The sequence below is a fragment of the Oncorhynchus clarkii genome, unplaced genomic scaffold, assembly GCF_045791955.1.
Source record: "Oncorhynchus clarkii lewisi isolate Uvic-CL-2024 unplaced genomic scaffold, UVic_Ocla_1.0 unplaced_contig_13662_pilon_pilon, whole genome shotgun sequence".
NCBI lineage: Eukaryota > Metazoa > Chordata > Actinopteri > Salmoniformes > Salmonidae > Oncorhynchus > Oncorhynchus clarkii.
In genome coordinates, this window is record NW_027259424.1 from 778 (window position 1) to 21,685 (window position 20,908).

General features: G+C 46.7%; 1 protein-coding gene across 5 annotated transcripts; it reads left to right on the forward strand.

Moving 5' to 3' along the window:
• The first annotated feature begins 3,793 nt into the window (after positions 1-3,793).
• On the forward strand, positions 3,794-13,161 carry LOC139400150 (mitogen-activated protein kinase 1-like). Of its 5 annotated transcripts, none has more exons than XR_011632419.1 (3): positions 3,794-4,087; positions 5,758-6,029; positions 12,170-13,161. XR_011632419.1 is itself a non-coding variant. In XM_071145177.1 (3 exons), the coding sequence occupies exons 1-2, from the start codon at positions 3,821-3,823 to the stop codon at positions 5,872-5,874; spliced, it is 384 nt and encodes a 127-aa protein (XP_071001278.1). In that variant the 5' UTR covers positions 3,794-3,820; the 3' UTR covers positions 5,875-5,887; positions 12,170-13,161. The 5 variants fall into 5 exon arrangements, 4 of the variants coding, with proteins under 4 accessions (XP_071001278.1, XP_071001280.1, XP_071001279.1 ...); XM_071145177.1 differs by having other exon boundaries at positions 5,758-5,887; XM_071145179.1 differs by lacking the exon at positions 12,170-13,161 and adding an exon at positions 11,091-11,301 and having other exon boundaries at positions 5,758-5,887.
• Positions 13,162-20,908: the final 7,747 nt, after the last annotated feature.

Genomic DNA, 20,908 nt, shown 5'->3' on the forward strand with positions numbered 1-20,908 from the left:
GACATCTGGGTAGACCCTGATCAGTTGGGGACGGTAGGACATCTGGGTAGACCCTGATCTGTTGCGGACGGTAGGACAAGGTCGTCTGGGTAGAGCAGGAATCTGACCTCTTTGAGGGGCAGTCCAGGGGCTGCAGATCAGTCCAACAACGCTGCTGGTTCATTGACATAGATGTTGAACAGGGTTGGACTTAAACTGCACCCTTGTCTCACCCCTCGCCCTTGTGCAAAACCCTTTTATTGTTCAGTTTAATACTACATGTTGTTTAAGGAGTAAATAGATAGTATGATGTCGTGTACTTTACCCACAATGCTGTTTGAAGGGTTTCGTAATCTAATCCATCATGTCGTATGGAATCAAAAGCATTCTTAAAATCAACAATCCTTTTTTTTTTTTTATTAACAATGCTTTTCTGATGAAGATGCTAGTTTATTAGTGTATGTGGTCTGTTCTGTGTTTTATGTAGAAAGCATTGTGCGAGGAAGGTCTGTCGTCGGTCATTGAGATTTACAGCAGCACAGTTTCCCCATGTTACTGGTGACACAATTGTCAGGTCGCAATTGTAAATGAGAACTTGTTCTCAACTTGCCTACCTGGTTAAATAAAGGAGAAATAACAAATAAATAACAGTCCCCTGTAGTTATTAGGGTTATCAGGGAAGCAGCCACTCAGCACAACCAGGTTATATAAGGCATCTCAGCACAACCAGGTTGAATAAGCATATCAGCACAACCAGGTTGAATAAGGCATATCAGCACAACCAGGTTATATAAGGCTCACTGAAGCATTTACACGGAACCATTTACACGGAACCATTTACACTGAACCATTTACACAGAACCATTTACACAGAACCATTTACACAGAACCATTTACACTGAACCATTTACACAGAACCATTTACACTGAGCCCGTTACACTGAACCATTTACACTGAACCATCTACACTGAACCATCTACACTGAACCATCTACACTGAACCATCTACACTGAACCATTTACACTGCAGCGATCTACACTGCAGCGATCTACACTGAACCATTTACACTGCAGCGATCTACACTGCAGCGATCTACACTGAACCATTTACACTGCAGCGATCTACACTGAACCATCTACACTGAACCATTTACACTGCAGCGATCTACACTGCAATGATCTACACTGAACCATTTACACTGCAGCGATCTACACTGCAGCGATCTACACTGAACCATTTACACTGCAGCGATCTACACTGAACCATTTACACTGAACCATTTACACTGAACCATCTACACTGAACCATCTACACTGAACCATTTACACTGAAACATTTACACTGAACCATTTACACTGAACCATTTACACTGAACCATTTACACTGCACTGTTTACACTGAACCATTTACACTGAACCATCTACACTGAACCATTTACACTGAACCATTTTTACATGACACCATTTCACTGGAACCATTTACACTGGAACAAGTCTTCACACAGAGCTGTTCACAAAGAGCTGTTTACACTGAACCATTTACACTGAACCATTTACACTGAACCATTTACACTGAACCATTTACACTGAGCCCGTTACACTGAACCATTTACACTGAACCATTTACACAGAGCTGTTTACACTGAACCATTTACACTGAACCATTTACACTGAGCCCGTTACACTGAACCATTTACACTGAGCCCTTTACACTGAGCCCGTTACACTGAACCATTTACACTGAACCATTTACACTGAACCATTTACACTGAACCATTTACACTGAACCATTTACACTGAACTGTTTACACTGAACCATTTACACTGAACCATCTACACTGCACTGTTTACATTGGACAGAAATATAAACACAACATGCAACAACTTCTAACATTTTACACTTCGTGTACGGAAATCAGTCCATTGGAATCAGTTCATCAGGCCCTGGTCTATTTTACGTCACTGGGAATACAGATCTGTTGGTCACAGAGACCTTAAATAAAAGATAACCAGTCAGTATCTGACTTTGCCTCATACAGTGCTCATACAGTGACACATCTCCTTCACGTATAATGGATCAGGCTGTTGGTTGATCAGGCTGTTGGTTGTGGCCTGGCACAGATGTTATCCTCCTAAGACACGGGAGCAGAATTGAAGCAGAAATGCCAGAAATTCACATCACAATCTGAGCCAATCATAAGCGTAAGGAACTTTTCCCTCCACCTCTCTCCTCCCCCATATCTCCTATTTATTTAACTAGGCAAGCCAGTTAAGAACAAATTCTTATTTACAATGACGGCCTACCGGGGAACAGTGGGTTAACTGCCTTGTTCAGGGGGCAGAACAACAGATTTTTACCTTGTCAGCTCTGGGATTCGATCCAGCAACCTTTTGGTTGCTAGTTCAACGCTCTAACCACTAGGCTACCTGCTGGTTACTAGTCCAACACTCTAACCACTAGGCTACCTGCTGGTTACTAGTCCAACGCTCTAACCACTAGGCTACCTGCTGGTAACTAGTCCAACGCTCTAACCACTTGGCTACCTGCTGGTTACTAGTCCAACACTCTAACCACTAGGCTACCTGCTGGTTACTAGTCCAACACTCTAACCACTAGGCTACCTGCTGGTAACTAGTCCAACGCTCTAACCACTAGGCTACCTGCTGGTTACTAGTCCAACACTCTAACCACTAGGCTACCTGCCTCTAACCACTAGGCTACCTGCTGGTTACTAGTCCAACACTAACCACTAGGCTACCTGCCTCTAACCACTAGGCTACCTGCTGGTTACTAGTCCAACGCTCTAACCACTAGGCTACCTGCTGGTTACTAGTCCAACACTCCAACCACTAGGCTACCTGCCTCTAACCACTAGGCTACCTGCTGGTTACTAGTCCAACACTAACCACTAGGCTACCTGCCTCTAACCACTAGGCTACCTGCTGATTACTAGTCCAACACTAACCACTAGGCTACCTGCCTCTAACCACTAAGCTACCTGCTGGTTACTAGTCCAACGCTCTAACCACTAGGCTACCTGCTGGTTACTAGTCCAACGCTTTAACCACTAGGCTACCTGCTGGTTACTAGTCCAACGCTCTAACCACTAGGCTACCTGCTGGTTACTAGTCCAACGCTCTAACCACTAGGCTACCTGCTGGTTACTAGTCCAATGCTCTAACCACTAGGCTACCTGCTGGTTACTAGTCCAATGCTCTAACCACTAGGCTACCTGCTGGTTACTAGTCCAACTCTCTAACCACTAGGCTACCTGCTGGTTACTAGTCCAACGCTCTAACCACTAGGCTACCTGCTGGTTACTAGTCCAACACTCTAACCACTAGGCTACCTGCTGGTTACTAGTCCAACACTCTAACCACTAGGCTACCTGCTGGTTACTAGTCCAACACTAACCACTAGGCTACCTACTGGTTACTAGTCCAACACTAACCACTAGGCTACCTGCTGGTTACTAGTCCAACGCTCTAACCACTAGGCTACCTGCTGGTTACTAGTCCAACACTCTAACCACTAGACTACCTGCCACCCCACATCTCTCCCCCATCTCTCATCTCTCCCCTCAGGGTGCAGGTAGCCTAGTGATTAAGAGCATTGGGCCAGTACCCGAAAGGTCGCTGGTTTGAATCCCTGCGCGGACTAGTTGAAAATCTGCCGATGTGCCATTGAGCAAGGCACTTAACCCTAATTGCTCCTGTAAGTCACTCTGGATAAGATTGACTGAAATGTAAACTTCTGCTCTCTCTCATCTTCCCCACATCTCTCCCCTCTGTTGTGGTTTACCAGTTATGGCGATGAGGTGGTTGGTTATCACAACACTTCATGTTTCTGTCTCCCTCCCCTCCAGGTATCCTAGGGTCTCCTTCCCAGGAGGATCTGAACTGCATCATTAACATCAAGGCCAGGAACTACCTGCTGTCTCTCCCGCTGCGCTGCAAGGTCCCCTGGAACAGCCTCTTCCCCAAAGCCGACTCCAAAGCTCTGGACCTGCTGGATAAGATGTTGACCTTTAACCCCCACAAGAGGATCGAGGTGGAGGCGGCTCTGGCTCACCCTTACCTGGAGCAGTACTACGACCCTACAGATGAGGTAATGAACCCTGACCCCTGACCCTGACTCAACCTTACCTGGAGCAATACTACAACCCTACAGATGGGGTAATGAACCCTGACCCCTGACCCTGACTCAACCTTACCTGGAGCAATACTACAACCCTACAGATGGGGTAATGAACCCTGACCCCTGACCCTGACTCAACCTTACCTGGAGCAATACTACAACTCTACAGATGGGGTAATGAACCCTGACCCCTGACCCTGACTCAACCTTACCTGGAGCAATACTACAGTCCTACAGATGAGGTAATGAACCCTGACCTTACGACCTTACAGATGGGGTATTTGTCAGAAATCGGTAGTCAATGAATAATGTTAGTGGATTAGATTTCAGGTATGTCCTAAATGTCCCTGACCAATGATGATATGTAACTAGTCTCTTCTATTGTATTAATTCAGTCATCTCTATATCCTGTTAGCCTGTAACAGAGACGCTAACCTCCTGTCTGTCTGTTAGCCTGTAACAGAGACTCTAACCTCCTGTCTGTTAGCCTGTAACAGAGACGCTAACCTCCTGTCTGTCTGTTAGCCTGTAACAGAGACTCTAACCTCCTGTCTGTTAGCCTGTAACAGAGACTCTAACCTGTCTGTTAGCCTGTAACAGAGACGCTAACCTCCTGTCTGTCTCTCTGTTGGCCTGTAACAGAGACGCTAACCTCCTGTCTGTCTGTTAGCCTGTAACAGAGACTCTAACCTCCTGTCTCTCTGTTAGCCTGTAACAGAGACGCTAACCTCCTGTCTGTTAGCCTGTAACAGAGACGCTAACCTCCTGTCTGTCTCTCTGTTGGCCTGTAACAGAGACGCTAACCTCCTGTCTGTCTGTTAGCCTGTAACAGAGACTCTAACCTCCTGTCTCTCTGTTAGCCTGTAACAGAGACTCTAACCTCCTGTCTGTTAGCCTGTAACAGAGACGCTAACCTCCTGTCTGTTAGCCTGTAACAGAGACGCTAACCTCCTGTCTGTCTCTCTGTTAGCCTGTAACAGAGACTCTAACCTCCTGTCTCTCTGTTAGCCTGTAACAGAGACTCTAACCTCCTGTCTGTCTCTCTGTTAGCCTGTAACAGAGACTCTAACCTCCTGTCTCTCTGTTAGCCTGTAACAGAGACTCTAACCTCCTGTCTGTCTCTCTCTTTCTGTTAGCCTGTAACATGGACTCTAACCTCCTGTCTGTCTGTTAGCCTGTAACATGGACTCTAACCTCCTGTCTGTATGTTAGCCTGTAACAGAGACTCTAACCTCCTCTCTTTCTGTTAGCCTGTAACAGAGACTCTAACCTCCTCTCTCTCTGTTAGCCTGTAACAGAGACTCTAACCTCCTCTCTCTCTGTTAGCCTGTAACAGAGACTCTAACCTCCTCTCTCTCTGTTAGCCTGTAACAGAGACTCTAACCTCCTCTCTCTCTGTTAGCCTGTAACAGAGACTAACCTCCTCCCTCTTTCTGTTAGCCTGTAACAGAGACTCTAACCTCCTCTCTCTTTCTGTTAGCCTGTAACAGAGACTCTAACCTCCTCTCTCTTTCTGTTAGCCTGTAACAGAGACTCTAACCTCCTCTCTCTTTCTGTTAGCCTGTAACAGAGACTCTAACCTCCTCTCTCTCCCTGTTACAGGCTAACAGAGACTCTAACCTCCTCTCTCTTTCTGTTAGCCTGTAACAGAGACTCCCTTCAAGTTTGCGATGGAGCTTGATGATCTCCCCAAAGAGACCCTGAAGGAGCTGATCTTTGAAGAGACGGCTCGCTTCAACACAGTCTGCAGGCCCTAACCCGTACACACAGGTACAAACAGCTTCAAACAGTCTGCAGGCCCTAACCCATACACACAGGTACAAACAGCTTCAAACAGTCTGCAGGCCCTAACCCATACACACAGGTACAGACAGCTTCAACACAGTCTGCAGGCCCTAACCCGTACACACAGGTACAGTCTGCAGGCCCTAACCCATACACACAGGTACAAACAGCTTCAACACAGTCTGCAGGCCCTAACCCATACACACAGGTACAAACAGCTTCAACACAGTCTGCAGGCCCTAACCCATACACACAGGTACAACACAGTCTGCAGGCCCTAACCCATACAGACAGCTTCAACACAGTCTGCAGGCCCTAACCCATACAGACAGCTTCAACACAGTCTGCAGGCCCTAACCCATACACACATGTACAGACAGTTTCAACACAGTCTGCAGGCCCTAACCCATACACACAGGTACAGACAGTTTCAACACAGTCTGCAGGCCCTAACCCATACAGACAGCTTCAACACAGTCTGCAGGCCCTAACCCATACAGACAGCTTCAACACAGTCTGCAGGCCCTAACCCATACACACAGGTACAGACAGTTTCAACACAGTCTGCAGGCCCTAACCCATACACACATGTACAGACAGCTTCAACACAGTCTGCAGGCCCTAACCCATACAGACAGCTTCAACACAGTCTGCAGGCCCTAACCCATACACACAGGTACAGACAGTTTCAACACAGTCTGCAGGCCCTAACCCATACACACAGGTACAGACAGCTTCAACACAGTCTGCAGGCCCTAACCCATACACACCGGTACAAACAGCATATTCACATCTCAACTCACTCTGCAGTTAAACAACACACGGCATGTCTGCCTGGGCATCTTGAAGCATTGGCCAGCTTGGACTGTAGATCAGACATGACGCAAGAATGTAGCCTTTTTTCACAATACTCTTAGCACCTGTCAAATCATCTCAGATCTCCCCGATCTCTCCAAGTCCATTTGGGACTGGGTGGAGTTTGATAGTGCTGTAGGGCATCATTAGTAACTAAAACACAGAATATCGGGGGGGAGGGGCAGACAGCAACAAAAACAGACGAATGCGACAGTGTCAACTCTACCCCTCACGGCTGTCATTTGAGAGCAGATCCTTCAGCGTATACCGCTGGGCGCAAACTGATGAAATGGTGTGAACTCTGCTCACGTGGGCAAGAATCGGTCATCCCGCCTGAAGAAAAACAGGCACACCCAATCTACTTCCTGCAGACAAGTGCAGTACATCACCTGTAATGAGAGAAAGGGAATCCTAATCGACAACTAGGCCTCAACCCCCGTCTCACAGGCACCTGATCTGAGAGGATTGGAATCAATATGATGGAGGTGTAAGTGAACTACTGCCTTTGAGGGGGTTTGTAGTGATGGAGTAGAGTGCCTTTGGGGGAGTTTGTAGTGATGGAGTAGAGTGCCTTTGAGGGGGTTTGTAGTGATGGAGTAGAGTGCCTTTGAGGGGGTTTGTAGTGATGGAGTAGAGTGCCTTTGGGGGGTTTTGTAGTGATGGAGTAGAGTGCCTTTGGGGGAGTTTGTAGTGATGGAGTAGAGTGCCTTTGGGGGAGTTTGTAGTGATGGAGTAGAGTGCCTTTGAGGGGGTTTGTAGTGATGGAGTAGAGTGCCTTTGGGGGAGTTTGTAGTGATGGAGTAGAGTGCCTTTGAGGGGTTTTGTAGTGATGGAGTAGAGTGCCTTTGGGGGAGTTTGTAGTGATGGAGTAGAGTGCCTTTGGGGGAGTTTGTAGTGATGGAGTAGAGTGCCTTTGGGGGAGTTTGTAGTGATGGAGTAGAGTGCCTTTGAGGGGGTTTGTAGTGATGGAGTAGAGTGTCTTTGGGGGAGTTTGTAGTGATGGAGTAGAGTGCCTTTGAAGGGGTTTGTAGTGATGGAGTAGAGTGCCTTTGAGGGGGTTTGTAGTGATGGAGTAGAGTGCCTTTGGGGGAGTTTGTAGTGATGGAGTAGAGTGCCTTTGGGGGAGTTTGTAGTGATGGAGTAGAGTGCCTTTGAGGGGGTTTGTAGTGATGGAGTAGAGTGCCTTTGAGGGGGTTTGTAGTGATGGAGTAGAGTGCCTTTGAGGGGTTTTGTAGTGATGGAGTAGAGTGCCTTTGGGGGGTTTGTAGTGATGGAGTAGAGTGTCTTTGAGGTGGTTTGTAGTGATGGAGTAGAGTGTCTTTGAGGGGGTTTGTAGTGATGGAGTAGAGTGCCTTTGAGGGGGTTTGTAGTGATGGAGTAGAGTGCCTTTGAGCGGGTTTGTAGTGATGGAGTAGAGTGCCTTTGGGGGAGTTTGTAGTGATGGAGTAGAGTGCCTTTGAGGGGGTTTGTAGTGATGGAGTAGAGTGCCTTTGAGGGGGTTTGTAGTGATGGAGTAGAGTGCCTTTGAGGGGGTTTGTAGTGATGGAGTAGAGTGCCTTTGAGGGGGTTTGTAGTGATGGAGTAGAGTGCCTTTGAGGGGGTTTGTAGTGATGGAGTAGAGTGCCTTTGAGGGGGTTTGTAGTGATGGAGTAGAGTGCCTTTGAGGGGTTTTGTAGTGATGGAGTAGAGTGTCTTTGAGGGGTTTTGTAGTGATGGAGTAGAGTGCCTTTGAGGGGTTTTGTAGTGATGGAGTAGAGTGCCTTTGGGGGAGTTTGTAGTGATGGAGTAGAGTGCCTTTGGGGGAGTTTGTAGTGATGGAGTAGAGTGCCTTTGAGGGGTTTTGTAGTGATGGAGTAGAGTGCCTTTGAGGGGTTTTGTAGTGATGGAGTAGAGTGCCTTTGGGGGAGTTTGTAGTGATGGAGTAGAGTGCCTTTGAGGGGTTTTGTAGTGATGGAGTAGAGTGCCTTTGGGGGAGTTTGTAGTGATGGAGTAGAGTGCCTTTGAGGGGGTTTGTAGTGATGGAGTAGAGTGCCTTTGGGGGGTTTTGTAGTGATGGAGTAGAGTGCCTTTGAGGGGGTTTGTAGTGATGGAGTAGAGTGCCTTTGGGGGAGTTTGTAGTGATGGAGTAGAGTGCCTTTGAGGGGTTTTGTAGTGATGGAGTAGAGTGCCTTTGAGGGGTTTTGTAGTGATGGAGTAGAGTGCCTTTGGGGGAGTTTGTAGTGATGGAGTAGAGTGCCTTTGGGGGAGTTTGTAGTGATGGAGTAGAGTGCCTTTGAGGGGGTTTGTAGTGATGGAGTAGAGTGCCTTTGAGGGGTTTTGTAGTGATGGAGTAGAGTGCCTTTGAGGGGGTTTGTAGTGATGGAGTAGAGTGCCTTTGAGGGGGTTTGTAGTGATGGAGTAGAGTGCCTTTGAGGGGTTTTGTAGTGATGGAGTAGAGTGCCTTTGAGGGGGTTTGTAGTGATGGAGTAGAGTGCCTTTGAGGGGTTTTGTAGTGATGGAGTAGAGTGCCTTTGGGGGAGTTTGTAGTGATGGAGTAGAGTGCCTTTGAGGGGTTTTGTAGTGATGGAGTAGAGTGCCTTTGGGGGAGTTTGTAGTGATGGAGTAGAGTGCCTTTGAGGGGGTTTGTAGTGATGGAGTAGAGTGCCTTTGGGGGGTTTTGTAGTGATGGAGTAGAGTGCCTTTGGGGGAGTTTGTAGTGATGGAGTAGAGTGCCTTTGAGGGGTTTTGTAGTGATGGAGTAGAGTGCCTTTGAGGGGATTTGTAGTGATGGAGTAGAGTGCCTTTGAGGGGTTTTGTAGTGATGGAGTAGAGTGCCTTTGAGGGGTTTTGTAGTGATGGAGTAGAGTGTCTTTGAGGGGGTTTGTAGTGATGGAGTAGAGTGCCATTGGGGGAGTTTGTAGTGATGGAGTAGAGTGCCTTTGAGGGGGTTTGTAGTGATGGAGTAGAGTGCCTTTGAGGGGTTTTGTAGTGATGGAGTAGAGTGCCTTTGAGGGGTTTTGTAGTGATGGAGTAGAGTGTCTTTGAGGGGGTTTGTAGTGATGGAGTAGAGTGCCTTTGAGGGGGTTTGTAGTGATGGAGTAGAGTGCCTTTGAGGGGGTTTGTAGTGATGGAGTAGAGTGCCTTTGAGGGGGTTTGTAGTGATGGAGTAGAGTGCCTTTGAGGGGTTTTGTAGTGATGGAGTAGAGTGTCTTTGAGGGGGTTTGTAGTGATGGAGTAGAGTGCCATTGGGGGAGTTTGTAGTGATGGAGTAGAGTGCCTTTGAGGGGGTTTGTAGTGATGGAGTAGAGTGCCTTTGATGGGTTTTGTAGTGATGGAGTAGAGTGCCTTTGAGGGGGTTTGTAGTGATGGAGTAGAGTGCCTTTGAGGGGGTTTGTAGTGATAGAGTAGAGTGCCTTTGGGGGAGTTTGTAGTGATGGAGTAGAGTGCCTTTGAGGGGGTTTGTAGTGATGGAGTAGAGTGCCTTTGATGGGTTTTGTAGTGATGGAGTAGAGTGCCTTTGAGGGGGTTTGTAGTGATGGAGTAGAGTGCCTTTGAGAGGGTTTGTAGTGATGGAGTAGAGTGCCTTTGAGGGGTTTTGTAGTGATGGAGTAGAGTGCCTTTGAGGGGTTTTGTAGTGATGGAGTAGAGTGCCTTTGAGGGGGTTTGTAGTGATGGAGTAGAGTGCCTTTGAGCGGGTTTGTAGTGATGGAGTAGAGTGCCTTTGGGGGAGTTTGTAGTGATGGAGTAGAGTGCCTTTGAGGGGTTTTGTAGTGATGGAGTAGAGTGCCTTTGGGGGAGTTTGTAGTGATGGAGTAGAGTGCCTTTGGGGGAGTTTGTAGTGATGGAGTAGAGTGCCTTTGGGTGAGTTTGTAGTGATGGAGTAGAGTGCCTTTGAGGGGTTTTGTAGTGATGGAGTAGAGTGCCTTTGGGGGAGTTTGTAGTGATGGAGTAGAGTGCCTTTGAGGGGGTTTGTAGTGATGGAGTAGAGTGTCTTTGGGGGGTTTTGTAGTGATGGAGTAGAGTGCCATTGGGGGAGTTTGTAGTGATGGAGTAGAGTGCCTTTGGGGGAGTTTGTAGTGATGGAGTAGAGTGCCTTTGAGGGGGTTTGTAGTGATGGAGTAGAGTGCCTTTGAGGGGGTTTGTAGTGATGGAGTAGAGTGCCTTTGGGGGAGTTTGTAGTGATGGAGTAGAGTGCCTTTGGGGGAGTTTGTAGTGATGGAGTAGAGTGCCTTTGAGGGGGTTTGTAGTGATGGAGTAGAGTGCCTTTGAGGGGGTTTGTAGTGATGGAGTAGAGTGTCTTTGCACCACTGTATCAGCCCTCAGGAGACTGAAAATATTTGCCATGGGTCCCCAGATCCTCAAAAAATTCTACAGCTGCACCATCGAGAGCATCCTGACCGGTTGCTTCACCGCCTGGTACGGCAACTGTTCGGCATCTGACCGTAAGGCGCTACAGAGGGTAGTGCGTACGGTCCAGTACATCTCTGGGGCCAAGCTCCCTGCCATCCAGGACCTCTATACCAGGCGGTGTCAGAGGAAGGCCCTAAAAGTTGTCAAAGACTCCAGCCACCCTAGTCATAGACTGTTCTCTCTGCTACTGCACGGCAAGCGGTACTGGAGCGCCAAGTCTAGGACCAGAAGGCTCCTGAACAGCTTCTTACCCCCAAGCCAGAAGACTGCTGAACAATATTAATCGAATGGCCATCGGAGTCACTTCACCCCTACCTACATATACAAATGACCTTTAACCTGTACTACTGTTTATTATCCATGTATAGTCACTTCACCCCTACCTACATATACAAATGACCTTTAACCTGTACTACTGTTTATTATCTATGTATAGTCACTTCACCCCTACCTACATATACAAATCACCTTTAACCTGTACACCCGCACACTGACTCGGTACTGGTGCCCCCTTGGATATAGCCTATAGTTATTTTGTTTACATTTTTTTAAATATTTTCTTAACCAACAATGCAGTTTTAAGAAAATAAAGTTAAGGACTTGTAAGTAAGCATTTCATAGGAAGGTTGTATTCAGCGCATGTGACAAATAACATTTAATTTAGATTTGATCTTAGGATAGAGCCTCCCTTCAGATCTCTTTCTCTGTTTAACAGTTCTTTCTCCTCTCTCTCTCTCTCTCTCTCTCTCTCTCTCCTCTCTCTTTTTCTCATCTCTCTCCTCTCTCTTTTTCTCCTCTCTCTCTCTTTCTCCTCTCTCTTTCTTCTCTCTCTCTCTTTCTCCTCTCTCTCTCTCCTCTCTCTTTCTCCTCTCTCTTTCTTCGCTCTCTCTCTTTATCCTCTCTCCCTCTCTCTGTCTCCTCTCTCTCTCTCTTTCTCCTCTCTCCTCTCTCTCTCCTCTCTTTCTCCTCTCTCTCTCCTCTCTCTCTCCTCTCTCTTTCTCCTCTCTCTCTCTCTCTCCACAGATCAGACTCTGGACTCCTTTCCTCCACCTCTTCTCTCCACCTTTCCGACATGTGCTGTGGTTCCTCCTGTCTTCAGCATTTCCTGTATACTTCCTACCTCCCCTAGTCAGTCAAACCACCATGCTCAGGAACAGTGTCAGGAATCAACCTCTCTTTCTCTGCTCTCTCTTTCTCTCTGTCTCTCCCTCCCCTCTGCCTATGGGGTAAGGGGGCGTCACTTGTTGGCTTATCGTTGAGGAGATGCTTGTCTTGTGTGTTTTAAGCCAAGATCAACAGAGGTCTGTGTCCCAAATGGTGCCGTATTCCCTAATATAGTGTTCTACTTTTAGAAAGTAGTGCACTATATAGGGAATAGGGGGCCATAGGGCTCTGGTCTAAAGTAGTGCACTATATATGGAATAGGGTGCTATAGGGCTCTGGTCTAAAGTAGTGCACTATATAGGGAATAGGGTGCCATTTGGGACACAGGTCTGGCTCGGGAGACACCTGTTCAACCAGCTTTGGTTTATGGTTAAGTCCTCATTGTTACTCCTGGCCCGCGCAGCTGAAGCGGTGGTACACAGTTGTGGGGTTTGTTTTCAAAAGCAGATTTTTTTTCACCTCGCCGGCTCTGGGATTCATACAGCGACCTTTCAATTACTGGCCCAACTCTCTTAACCACTAGGCTACCTAACGCTCTCTCCTCCTCCCAACGGCCCGGTCTCCCTCTCTCTCTCTCCTCCCAACGGCCCGGTCTCTCTCTCCTCCCAACGGCCCGGTCTCTCTCTCTCTCCTCCCAACGGCCCGGTCTCTCTCTCTCTCTCTCTCCTCCCAACGGCCCGGTCTCTCTCTCTCTCTCCTCCCAACGGCCCGGTCTCCCTCTCTCTCTCTCCTCCCAACGGCCCGGTCTCTCTCTCTCTCTCCTCCCAACGGCCCGGTCTCTCTCTCTCTCCTCCCAACGGCCCGGTCTCTCTCTCACTCTCCTCCCAACGGCCCGGTCTCTCTCTCTCCTCCCAACGGCCCGGTCTCTCTCAATTCAATTCAATTCAAGGGCTTTATTGGCATGGGAAACATGTGTTAACATTGCCAAAGCAAGTGAGGTAGATAATATATAAAGTGAATATATAAAGTGAAATAAACAATAAAAATGAACAGTAAACATTACACATACAGAAGTTTCAAACAATAAAGACATTACAAATGTCATATTATATATATATATATATATATATATATATATATATATATACAGTGTTTTAACAATGTACAAATGGTTAAAGGACACAAGATAAAATAAATAAGCATAGATATGGGTTGTATTTACAATGGTGTTTGTTCTTCACTGGTTGCCCTTTTCTCGTGGAAACAGGTCACAAATCTTGCTGCTGTGATGGCACACTGTGGAATTTCACCCAGTAGATATGGGAGTTTTTCAAAATTGGATTTGTTTTCGAATTCTTTGTGGATCTGTATAATCTGAGGGAAATATGTCTCTCTAATATGGTCACACATTGGGCAGAAGGTTAGGAAGTGCAGCTCAGTTTCCACCTCATTTTGTGGATAGTGAGCACATAGCCTGTCTTCTCTTGAGAGCCACGTCTGCCTACGGCGGCCTTTCTCAATAGCAAGGCTATGCTCACGGAGTCTGTACATAGTCAAAGCTTTCCTTAATTTTGGGTCAGTCACAGTGGTCAGGTATTCTGCCGCTGTGTACTCTCTGTGTAGGGCCAAATAGCATTCTAGTTTGCTCTGTTTTTTTGTTAATTCTTTCCAATGTGTCAAGTAATCTCTCTCTGCTCCTCCCAACGGCCCGGTCTCTCTCTCTCTGCTCCTCCCAACGGCCCGGTCTCTCTCTCTCTCTCTCTCCTCCCAACGGCCCGGTCTCTCTCTCTCCTCCCAACGGCCCGGTCTCTCTCTCTGCTCCTCCCAACGGCCCGGTCTCTCTCTCTGCTCCTCCCAACGGCCCGGTCTCTCTCTCTGCTCCTCCCAACGGCCCGGTCTCTCTCTCTGCTCCTCCCAACGGCCCGGTCTCTCTCTCTGCTCCTCCCAACGGCCCGGTCTCTCTCTCTGCTCCTCCCAACGGCCCGGTCTCTCTCTCTCTGCTCCTCCCAACGGCCCGGTCTCTCTCTCTGCTCCTCCCAACGGCCCGGTGTCTCTCTCTGCTCCTCCCAACGGCCCGGTCTCTCTCTCTCTCCTCCCAACGGCCCGGTCTCTCTCTCCTCCCAACGGCCCGGTCTCTCTCTCTGCTCCTCCCAACGGCCCGGTCTCTCTCTCTGCTCCTCCCAACGGCCCGGTCTCTCTCTCTCTCCTCCCAACAGCCCGGTCTCTCTCTCTGCTCCTCCCAACAGCCCGGTCTCTCTCTCTCTGCTCCTCCCAACAACCCGGTTTCTCTCTCTCTCCTCCCAACGGCCCGGTCTCTCTCTCTTCTAACAAAACATTAAGAGCAAGTTAATAATATTGAGTTGTACCCCTTTTGCCCCCAGAACAGCCTCAATTCGTCTGGACATGGACTCTACAAGGTGTCCAAAGCGTTCCACAGGGATGCTGGCCCATGTTGTCTCCAATGCTTCCCACAGTTGTGTCAAATTTGCTGGATGTCCTTTGGGTGGTGGACCATTCTTGACACACACAGGTAAACCAGCAACGTTGCAGTTCTTGACACAAACCGTTGCACCTGGCTCCTACTACCATACCCTGTTCAAAGGCACTTCAATCTGTTGTCTTGCCCATTCACCCTCTGAATAGCACACACACACAATCCATGTCTCAATTGTCTCAAGGCTTAAACATCCTTCTTCAACCTGTCTCCTCCCCTTCATCTACACGGATTGAAGTTGACTTAACAAGTGAGATCAATACGCGATCATAGCTTTCACCTGGTCAGTCTGTCATGGAATTAAAAGCCATTTATACTGAGAAACCTTTAGTACAGAGTCATGAGTCAGATTACATGTACATTATCCCAACACCATATGTATACATTGATCCGTTTCGTTAGTTTGCAGGTTTGTGTCCGTGCCCCTTTGATCTCCCCATCCCGGATCCGGTATCAGGAATACAGACTCAAGCTCATTACCATAACGCAACGTTAACTATTCATGAAAATCGCAAATGAAATTAAATAAATATGCCATCTCTCAAGCTTAGCCTTTTGTAAACAACACTGTCATCTCAGATTTTCAAAATATGCTTCTCAACCATAGGAAAACAATTATTTGTGTAAAAGTAGCTAGCTAGCGTAGCATTTAGCATTAGCATTAGCGTTAGCATCCAGCACGCAAGATTTCAACAAAAACATAAAAGCCTTCACATAAAATCATTTACCTTTGAAGAACTTTATATGTTTTCAATGAGGAGACTCAGTTAGATAGCAGATGCTCAGTTTTTCCAAAAAAGATTAATGTGTATTAGAAATAGCTCCGTTTTGTACATTCCATTTGGCTACCAAAAAAAAAACGCAAATTCAGTCCTCAAAACGCGAACTTTTTTCCAAATTAACTCCATAATATCGACTGAAAACATGGCAAACGTTGTTTAGAATCAATCCTCAAGGTATTTTTCACATATCTCTTCAATGATATATTGTTCGTGGAAGCATGGTTTCTCCCCTCAATCAAATGGAAAAGTACAAGCAGCTGGCGTTTGCGCACCGATTTCCACGCAGGACACCAGGCGGACACTTGGAAAATGTAGTCTCTTATGGTCAATCTTCCAATGATATGCCTACAAATACGTCACAATGCTGTAAACACCTTGGGGAAACGACAGAAAGTGTAGGCTCATTCCTTGCGCAATCACAGCCATATAAGGAGACAATGGAAAACAGAGCTTCAGAGATTCTGCTCATTTCCTGGTTGACGCATCATCTTGGTTTCGCCTGTAGAATGAGTTCTGGGGCACTTACAGACAATATCTTTGCAGATTCTGAAACTTCAGAGTGTTTTCTTTCCAAAACGGTCAATAATATGCATAGTGGAGCATCTTTTCGTGACAAAATATTGCGCTTAAAACGGGAACGTTTTTTATCCAAAAATGAAATAGCGCCCCTAGAGATCCAAGAGGTTAAGATGTCAACACTCGTTGGTTTAGTTAGAGCGCGACGTAACAACAGAAGTTAGGCTCGTCTGCTGCGTCCTCCTTCCCCCGACTACAAGAACAAATACCAAGGACAATTAACACGAGGCATTACCAGTAACACAAGATGTCTGCATCTCGCTAGATCTAGCTTCTCTCTGATACCATTACAGCGGCCATAGTTAACTCGGCCACTGGTCACCTGGTTACATCGAAAGGTTCTTCATACTTGTTTCACACTTATTTCAGTTACATACAGAACCATTTCAATGGAAGCTGGTTAGTGACTCGTAGCTTGAGCTCGGAGAGAACATTGTCCATGCACACTGGCTTCTCTCTGCTGCCATTTCACTGGCCATAGTATCTACTCCATTACAAAGTGGCCAAACATCTATACAGATCTCTGCTCCAGTAACTCTGTGGTGTTTCAGATCTCTGCTCCAGTAACTGTTTGTGGTGTTTCAGATCTCTGCTCCAGTAACTGTCTGTGGTGTTTCAGATCTCTGCTCCAGTAACTGTCTGTGGTGTTTCAGATCTCTGCTCCAGTAACTGTCTGTGGTGTTTCAGATCTCTGCTCCAGTAACTGTCTGTGGTGTTTCAGATCTCTGCTCCAGTAACTGTCTGTGGTAACTGCTGACATCTATCACACTTATTGCCAAGTCACCCAGTCTAATGCCAAGACACCCAGTCTAATGCCAAGGCACCCAGTCTAATGCCAAGGCACCCAGTCTAATGCCAAGGCACCCAGTCTAATGCCAAGGCACCCAGTCTAATGCCAAGGCACCCAGGTTGAGATGCCAAGGCACCCAGTCTAATGCCAAGTCACCCAGGTTGAGATGCCAAGTCACCCAGGTTGAGATGCCAAGTCACCCAGGTTGAGATGCCAAGTCACCCAGGTTGAGATGCCAAGTCACCCAGTCTAATGCCAAGGCACCCAGGTTGAGATGCCAAGTCACCCAGTCTAATGCCAAGTCACCCAGGTTGAGATGCCAAGTCACCCAGTCTAATGCCAAGTCACCCAGGTTGAGATGCCAAGTCACCCAGTCTAATGCCAAGGCACCCAGGTTGAGATGCCAAGTCACCCAGTCTAATGCCAAGTCACCCAGTCTAATGCCAAGGCACCCAGGTTGAGATGCCAAGTCACCCAGGTTGAGATGCCAAGTCACCCAGGTTGAGATGCCAAGTCACCCAGTCTAATGCCAAGTCACCCAGGTTGAGATGCCAAGTCACCCAGTCTAATGCCAAGTCACCCAGTCTAATGCCAAGTCACCCAGTCTAATGCCAAGTCACCCAGGTTGAGATGCCAAGTCACCCAGGTTGAGATGCCAAGTCACCCAGTCTAATGCCAAGTCACCCAGGTTGAGATGCCAAGTCACCCAGTCTAATGCCAAGTCACCCAGTCTAATGCCAAGTCACCCAGTCTAATGCCAAGTCACCCAGGTTGAGATGCCAAGTCACCCAGTCTAATGCCAAGTCACCCAGGTTGAGATGCCAAGTCACCCAGTCTAATGCCAAGTCACCCAGGTTGAGATGCCAAGTCACCCAGGTTGAGATGCCAAGACAAACATTATCCATGTAGTTCCCTTTGAGTTGTCTTTACGTTTCCTCTTAGTTTGACCAACAGCACTTTCTATCTATTTACCGTTACAATGCCATCTGTACAACGTTACAGTGCCATCTGTACAACGTTACAGTGCCATCTGTACAACGTTACAGTGCCATCTGTACAACGTTACAGTGCCATCTGTACAACGTTACAGTGCCATCTGTACAATGTTACAATGCCATCTGTACAACGTTACAATGCCATCTGTACAATGTTACAGTGCCATCTGTACAATGTTACAGTGCCATCTGTACAACGTTACAGTGCCATCTGTACAACGTTACAGTGCCATCTGTACAACGTTACAGTGCCATCTGTACAATGTTACAGTGCCATCTGTACAACGTTACAATGCCATCTGTACAATGTTACAGTGCCATCTGTACAACGTTACAGTGCCTTTGGCCACATAGGTCTACATAACCTACTGGCTCAATATCTCGAATGAGAGAGAGCCAGCCTGGTAGGCCAGATTAAGGTTTATATAACATTACAATGCCATAGGTTTATATAACATTACAATGCCATAGGTTTATATAACATTACAATGCCATAGGTTTATATAACATTACAATGCCATAGGTTTATATAACATTACAATGCCATAGGTTTATATAACATTAAAATGCCATAGGTTTATATAACATTACAATGCCATAGGTTTATATAACATTACAATGCCATAGGTTTATATAACATTACAATGCCGTAGGTTTATATAACATTACAATGCCATAGGCCATAGGTTTATATAACATTACAATGCCATAGGTTTATATAACATTACAATGCCATAGGTTTATATAACAATACAATGCCATAGGTTTATATAACATTAAAATGCCATAGGTTAATATTACATTATAATGCCATGGGCCAAAGATTTATATAACATTACAATGCCATAGGTTTATATGAACTCCAACATTTGATGTGCAGCTTTGTTTAGTGGTGTTGTTGGTATCACAGTATATTCTGTGTTTAGTGGTGTCGTTGGGATCGCAGTATATTCTGTGTTTAGTGGTGTCGTTGGGATCACAGTATATTCTGTGTTTAGTGGTGTCGTTGGGATCGCAGTATATTCTGTGTTTAGTGGTGTCGTTGGGATCGCAGTATATTCTGTGTTTAGTGGGGTTGTTGGGATCACAGTATATTCTGTGTTTAGTGGGGGTCGTTGGGATCGCAGTATATTCTGTGTTTAGTGGGGTTGTTGGGATCGCAGTATATTCTGTGTTTAGTGGGGTTGTTGGGATCACAGTATATTCTGTGTTTAGTGGGGTTGTTGGGATCACAGTATATTCTGTGTTTAGTGGGGGTCGTTGGGATCACAGTATATTCTGTGTTTAGTGGGGTTGTTGGGATCACAGTATATTCTGTGTTTAGTGGGGTTGTTGGGATCACAGTATATTCTGTGTTTAGTGGGGGTCGTTGTGGTCTTTGGGATCGCAGTATATTCTGTGTTTAGTGGGGGTTGTTGGGGTCTTTGGGATCGCAGTATATTCTGTGTTTAGTGGGGGTCATTGGGGTCGTTGGGATCGCAGTATATTCTGTGTTTAGTGGGGGTCATTGGGGTCGTTGGGATCGCAGTATATTCTGTGTTTAGTTGGGGTCGTTGGGATCGCAGTATATTCTGTGTTTAGTGGGGGTCGTTGGTATCACAGTATATTCTGTGTTTAGTGGGGGTCGTTGGGATCACAGTATATTCTGTGTTTAGTGGGGGTTGTTGGGATCACAGTATATTCTGTGTTTAGTGGGGGTCGTTGGTATCACAGTATATTCTGTGTTTAGTGGGGGTCGTTGGGATCGCAGTATATTCTGTGTTTAGTGGGGGTCGTTGGGGTCGTTGGGATCGCAGTATATTCTGTGTTTAGTGGGGGTCGTTGGGATCGCAGTATATTCTGTGTTTAGTGGGGGTCATTGGGGTCGTTGGGATCGCGGTATATTCTGTGTTTAGTGGGGGTCGTTGGGATCACAGTATATTCTGTGTTTAGTGGGGGTCGTTGGGATCGCAGTATATTCTGTGTTTAGTGGGGGTCGTTGGGATCACAGTATATTCTGTGTTTAGTGGGGGTCGTTGGGATCGCAGTATATTCTGTGTTTAGTGGGGGTCGTTGGGATCGCAGTATATTCTGTGTTTAGTGGGGGTCGTTGGGATCACAGTATATTCTGTGTTTAGTGGGGGTCGTTGGGATCGCAGTATATTCTGTGTTTAGTGGGGGTCGTTGGGATCACAGTATATTCTGTGTTTAGTGGGGGTCGTTGGGATCGCAGTATATTCTGTGTTTAGTGGGGGTCGTTGGGATTGCAGTATATTCTGTGTTTAGTGGGGGTCGTTGGGATTGCAGTATATTCTGTGTTTAGTGGGGGTCGTTGGGATCGCAGTATATTCTGTGTTTAGTGGGGGTCGTTGGGATCACAGTATATTCTGTGTTTAGTGGGGGTCGTTGGGATCGCAGTATATTATGTGTTTAGTGGGGGTCGTTGGGATCGCAGTAGATTCTGTGTTTAGTGGGGGTCGTTGGGATCGCAGTATATTCTGTGTTTAGTGGGGGTCGTTGGGATCGCAGTATATTCTGTGTTTAGTGGGGGTCGTTGGGATCGCAGTATATTCTGTGTTTAGTGGGGGTCGTTGGGATCGCAGTATATTCTGTGTTTTGTGGGGGTCGTTGGGATCGCAGTATATTCTGTGTTTATAGTGGGGGTCCTTGGGGTTGCAGTATATTCTGTGTTTCGTGGGGGTCGTATTCTGCAAATAAATGCACTTAGTCTCGCTTAGGATGATGGGATTTTATATTAGATATGTTGCTGAAGCTTTGATTCTGTGATGAGGACTGAAATGGAGATCATTTATTTTACCCTCCAATCGTTTTATTTTATTTTGCAAATGTCTGTTTTTTTAAATTGTAAAATGAATGTTTCTATTGAATATTACTCTCGTATAGTATAGCCCTTTACACTCATATCTGTATACAGGATGAAATGGCAGATTTGGGCACCTAAGTTGGAACGCAGTGACTGTCCAGTCACATGATAGACATGTCAGAGGCTCTGTTCTTCACAGCTCTGTGTTCTGACTGGCA

Bases quoted from the DNA above. Each gene is read 5' to 3' on its own strand.
- LOC139400150 (XM_071145177.1), top strand. From the start codon at position 3,821: ATGTTTCTGTCTCCCTCCCCTCCAGGTATCCTAGGGTCTCCTTCCCAG. The intron at 4,088-5,757 runs GTAATGAACCCT...TCTTTCTGTTAG, and splicing joins ACTACGACCCTACAGATGAG to CCTGTAACAGAGACTCCCTT.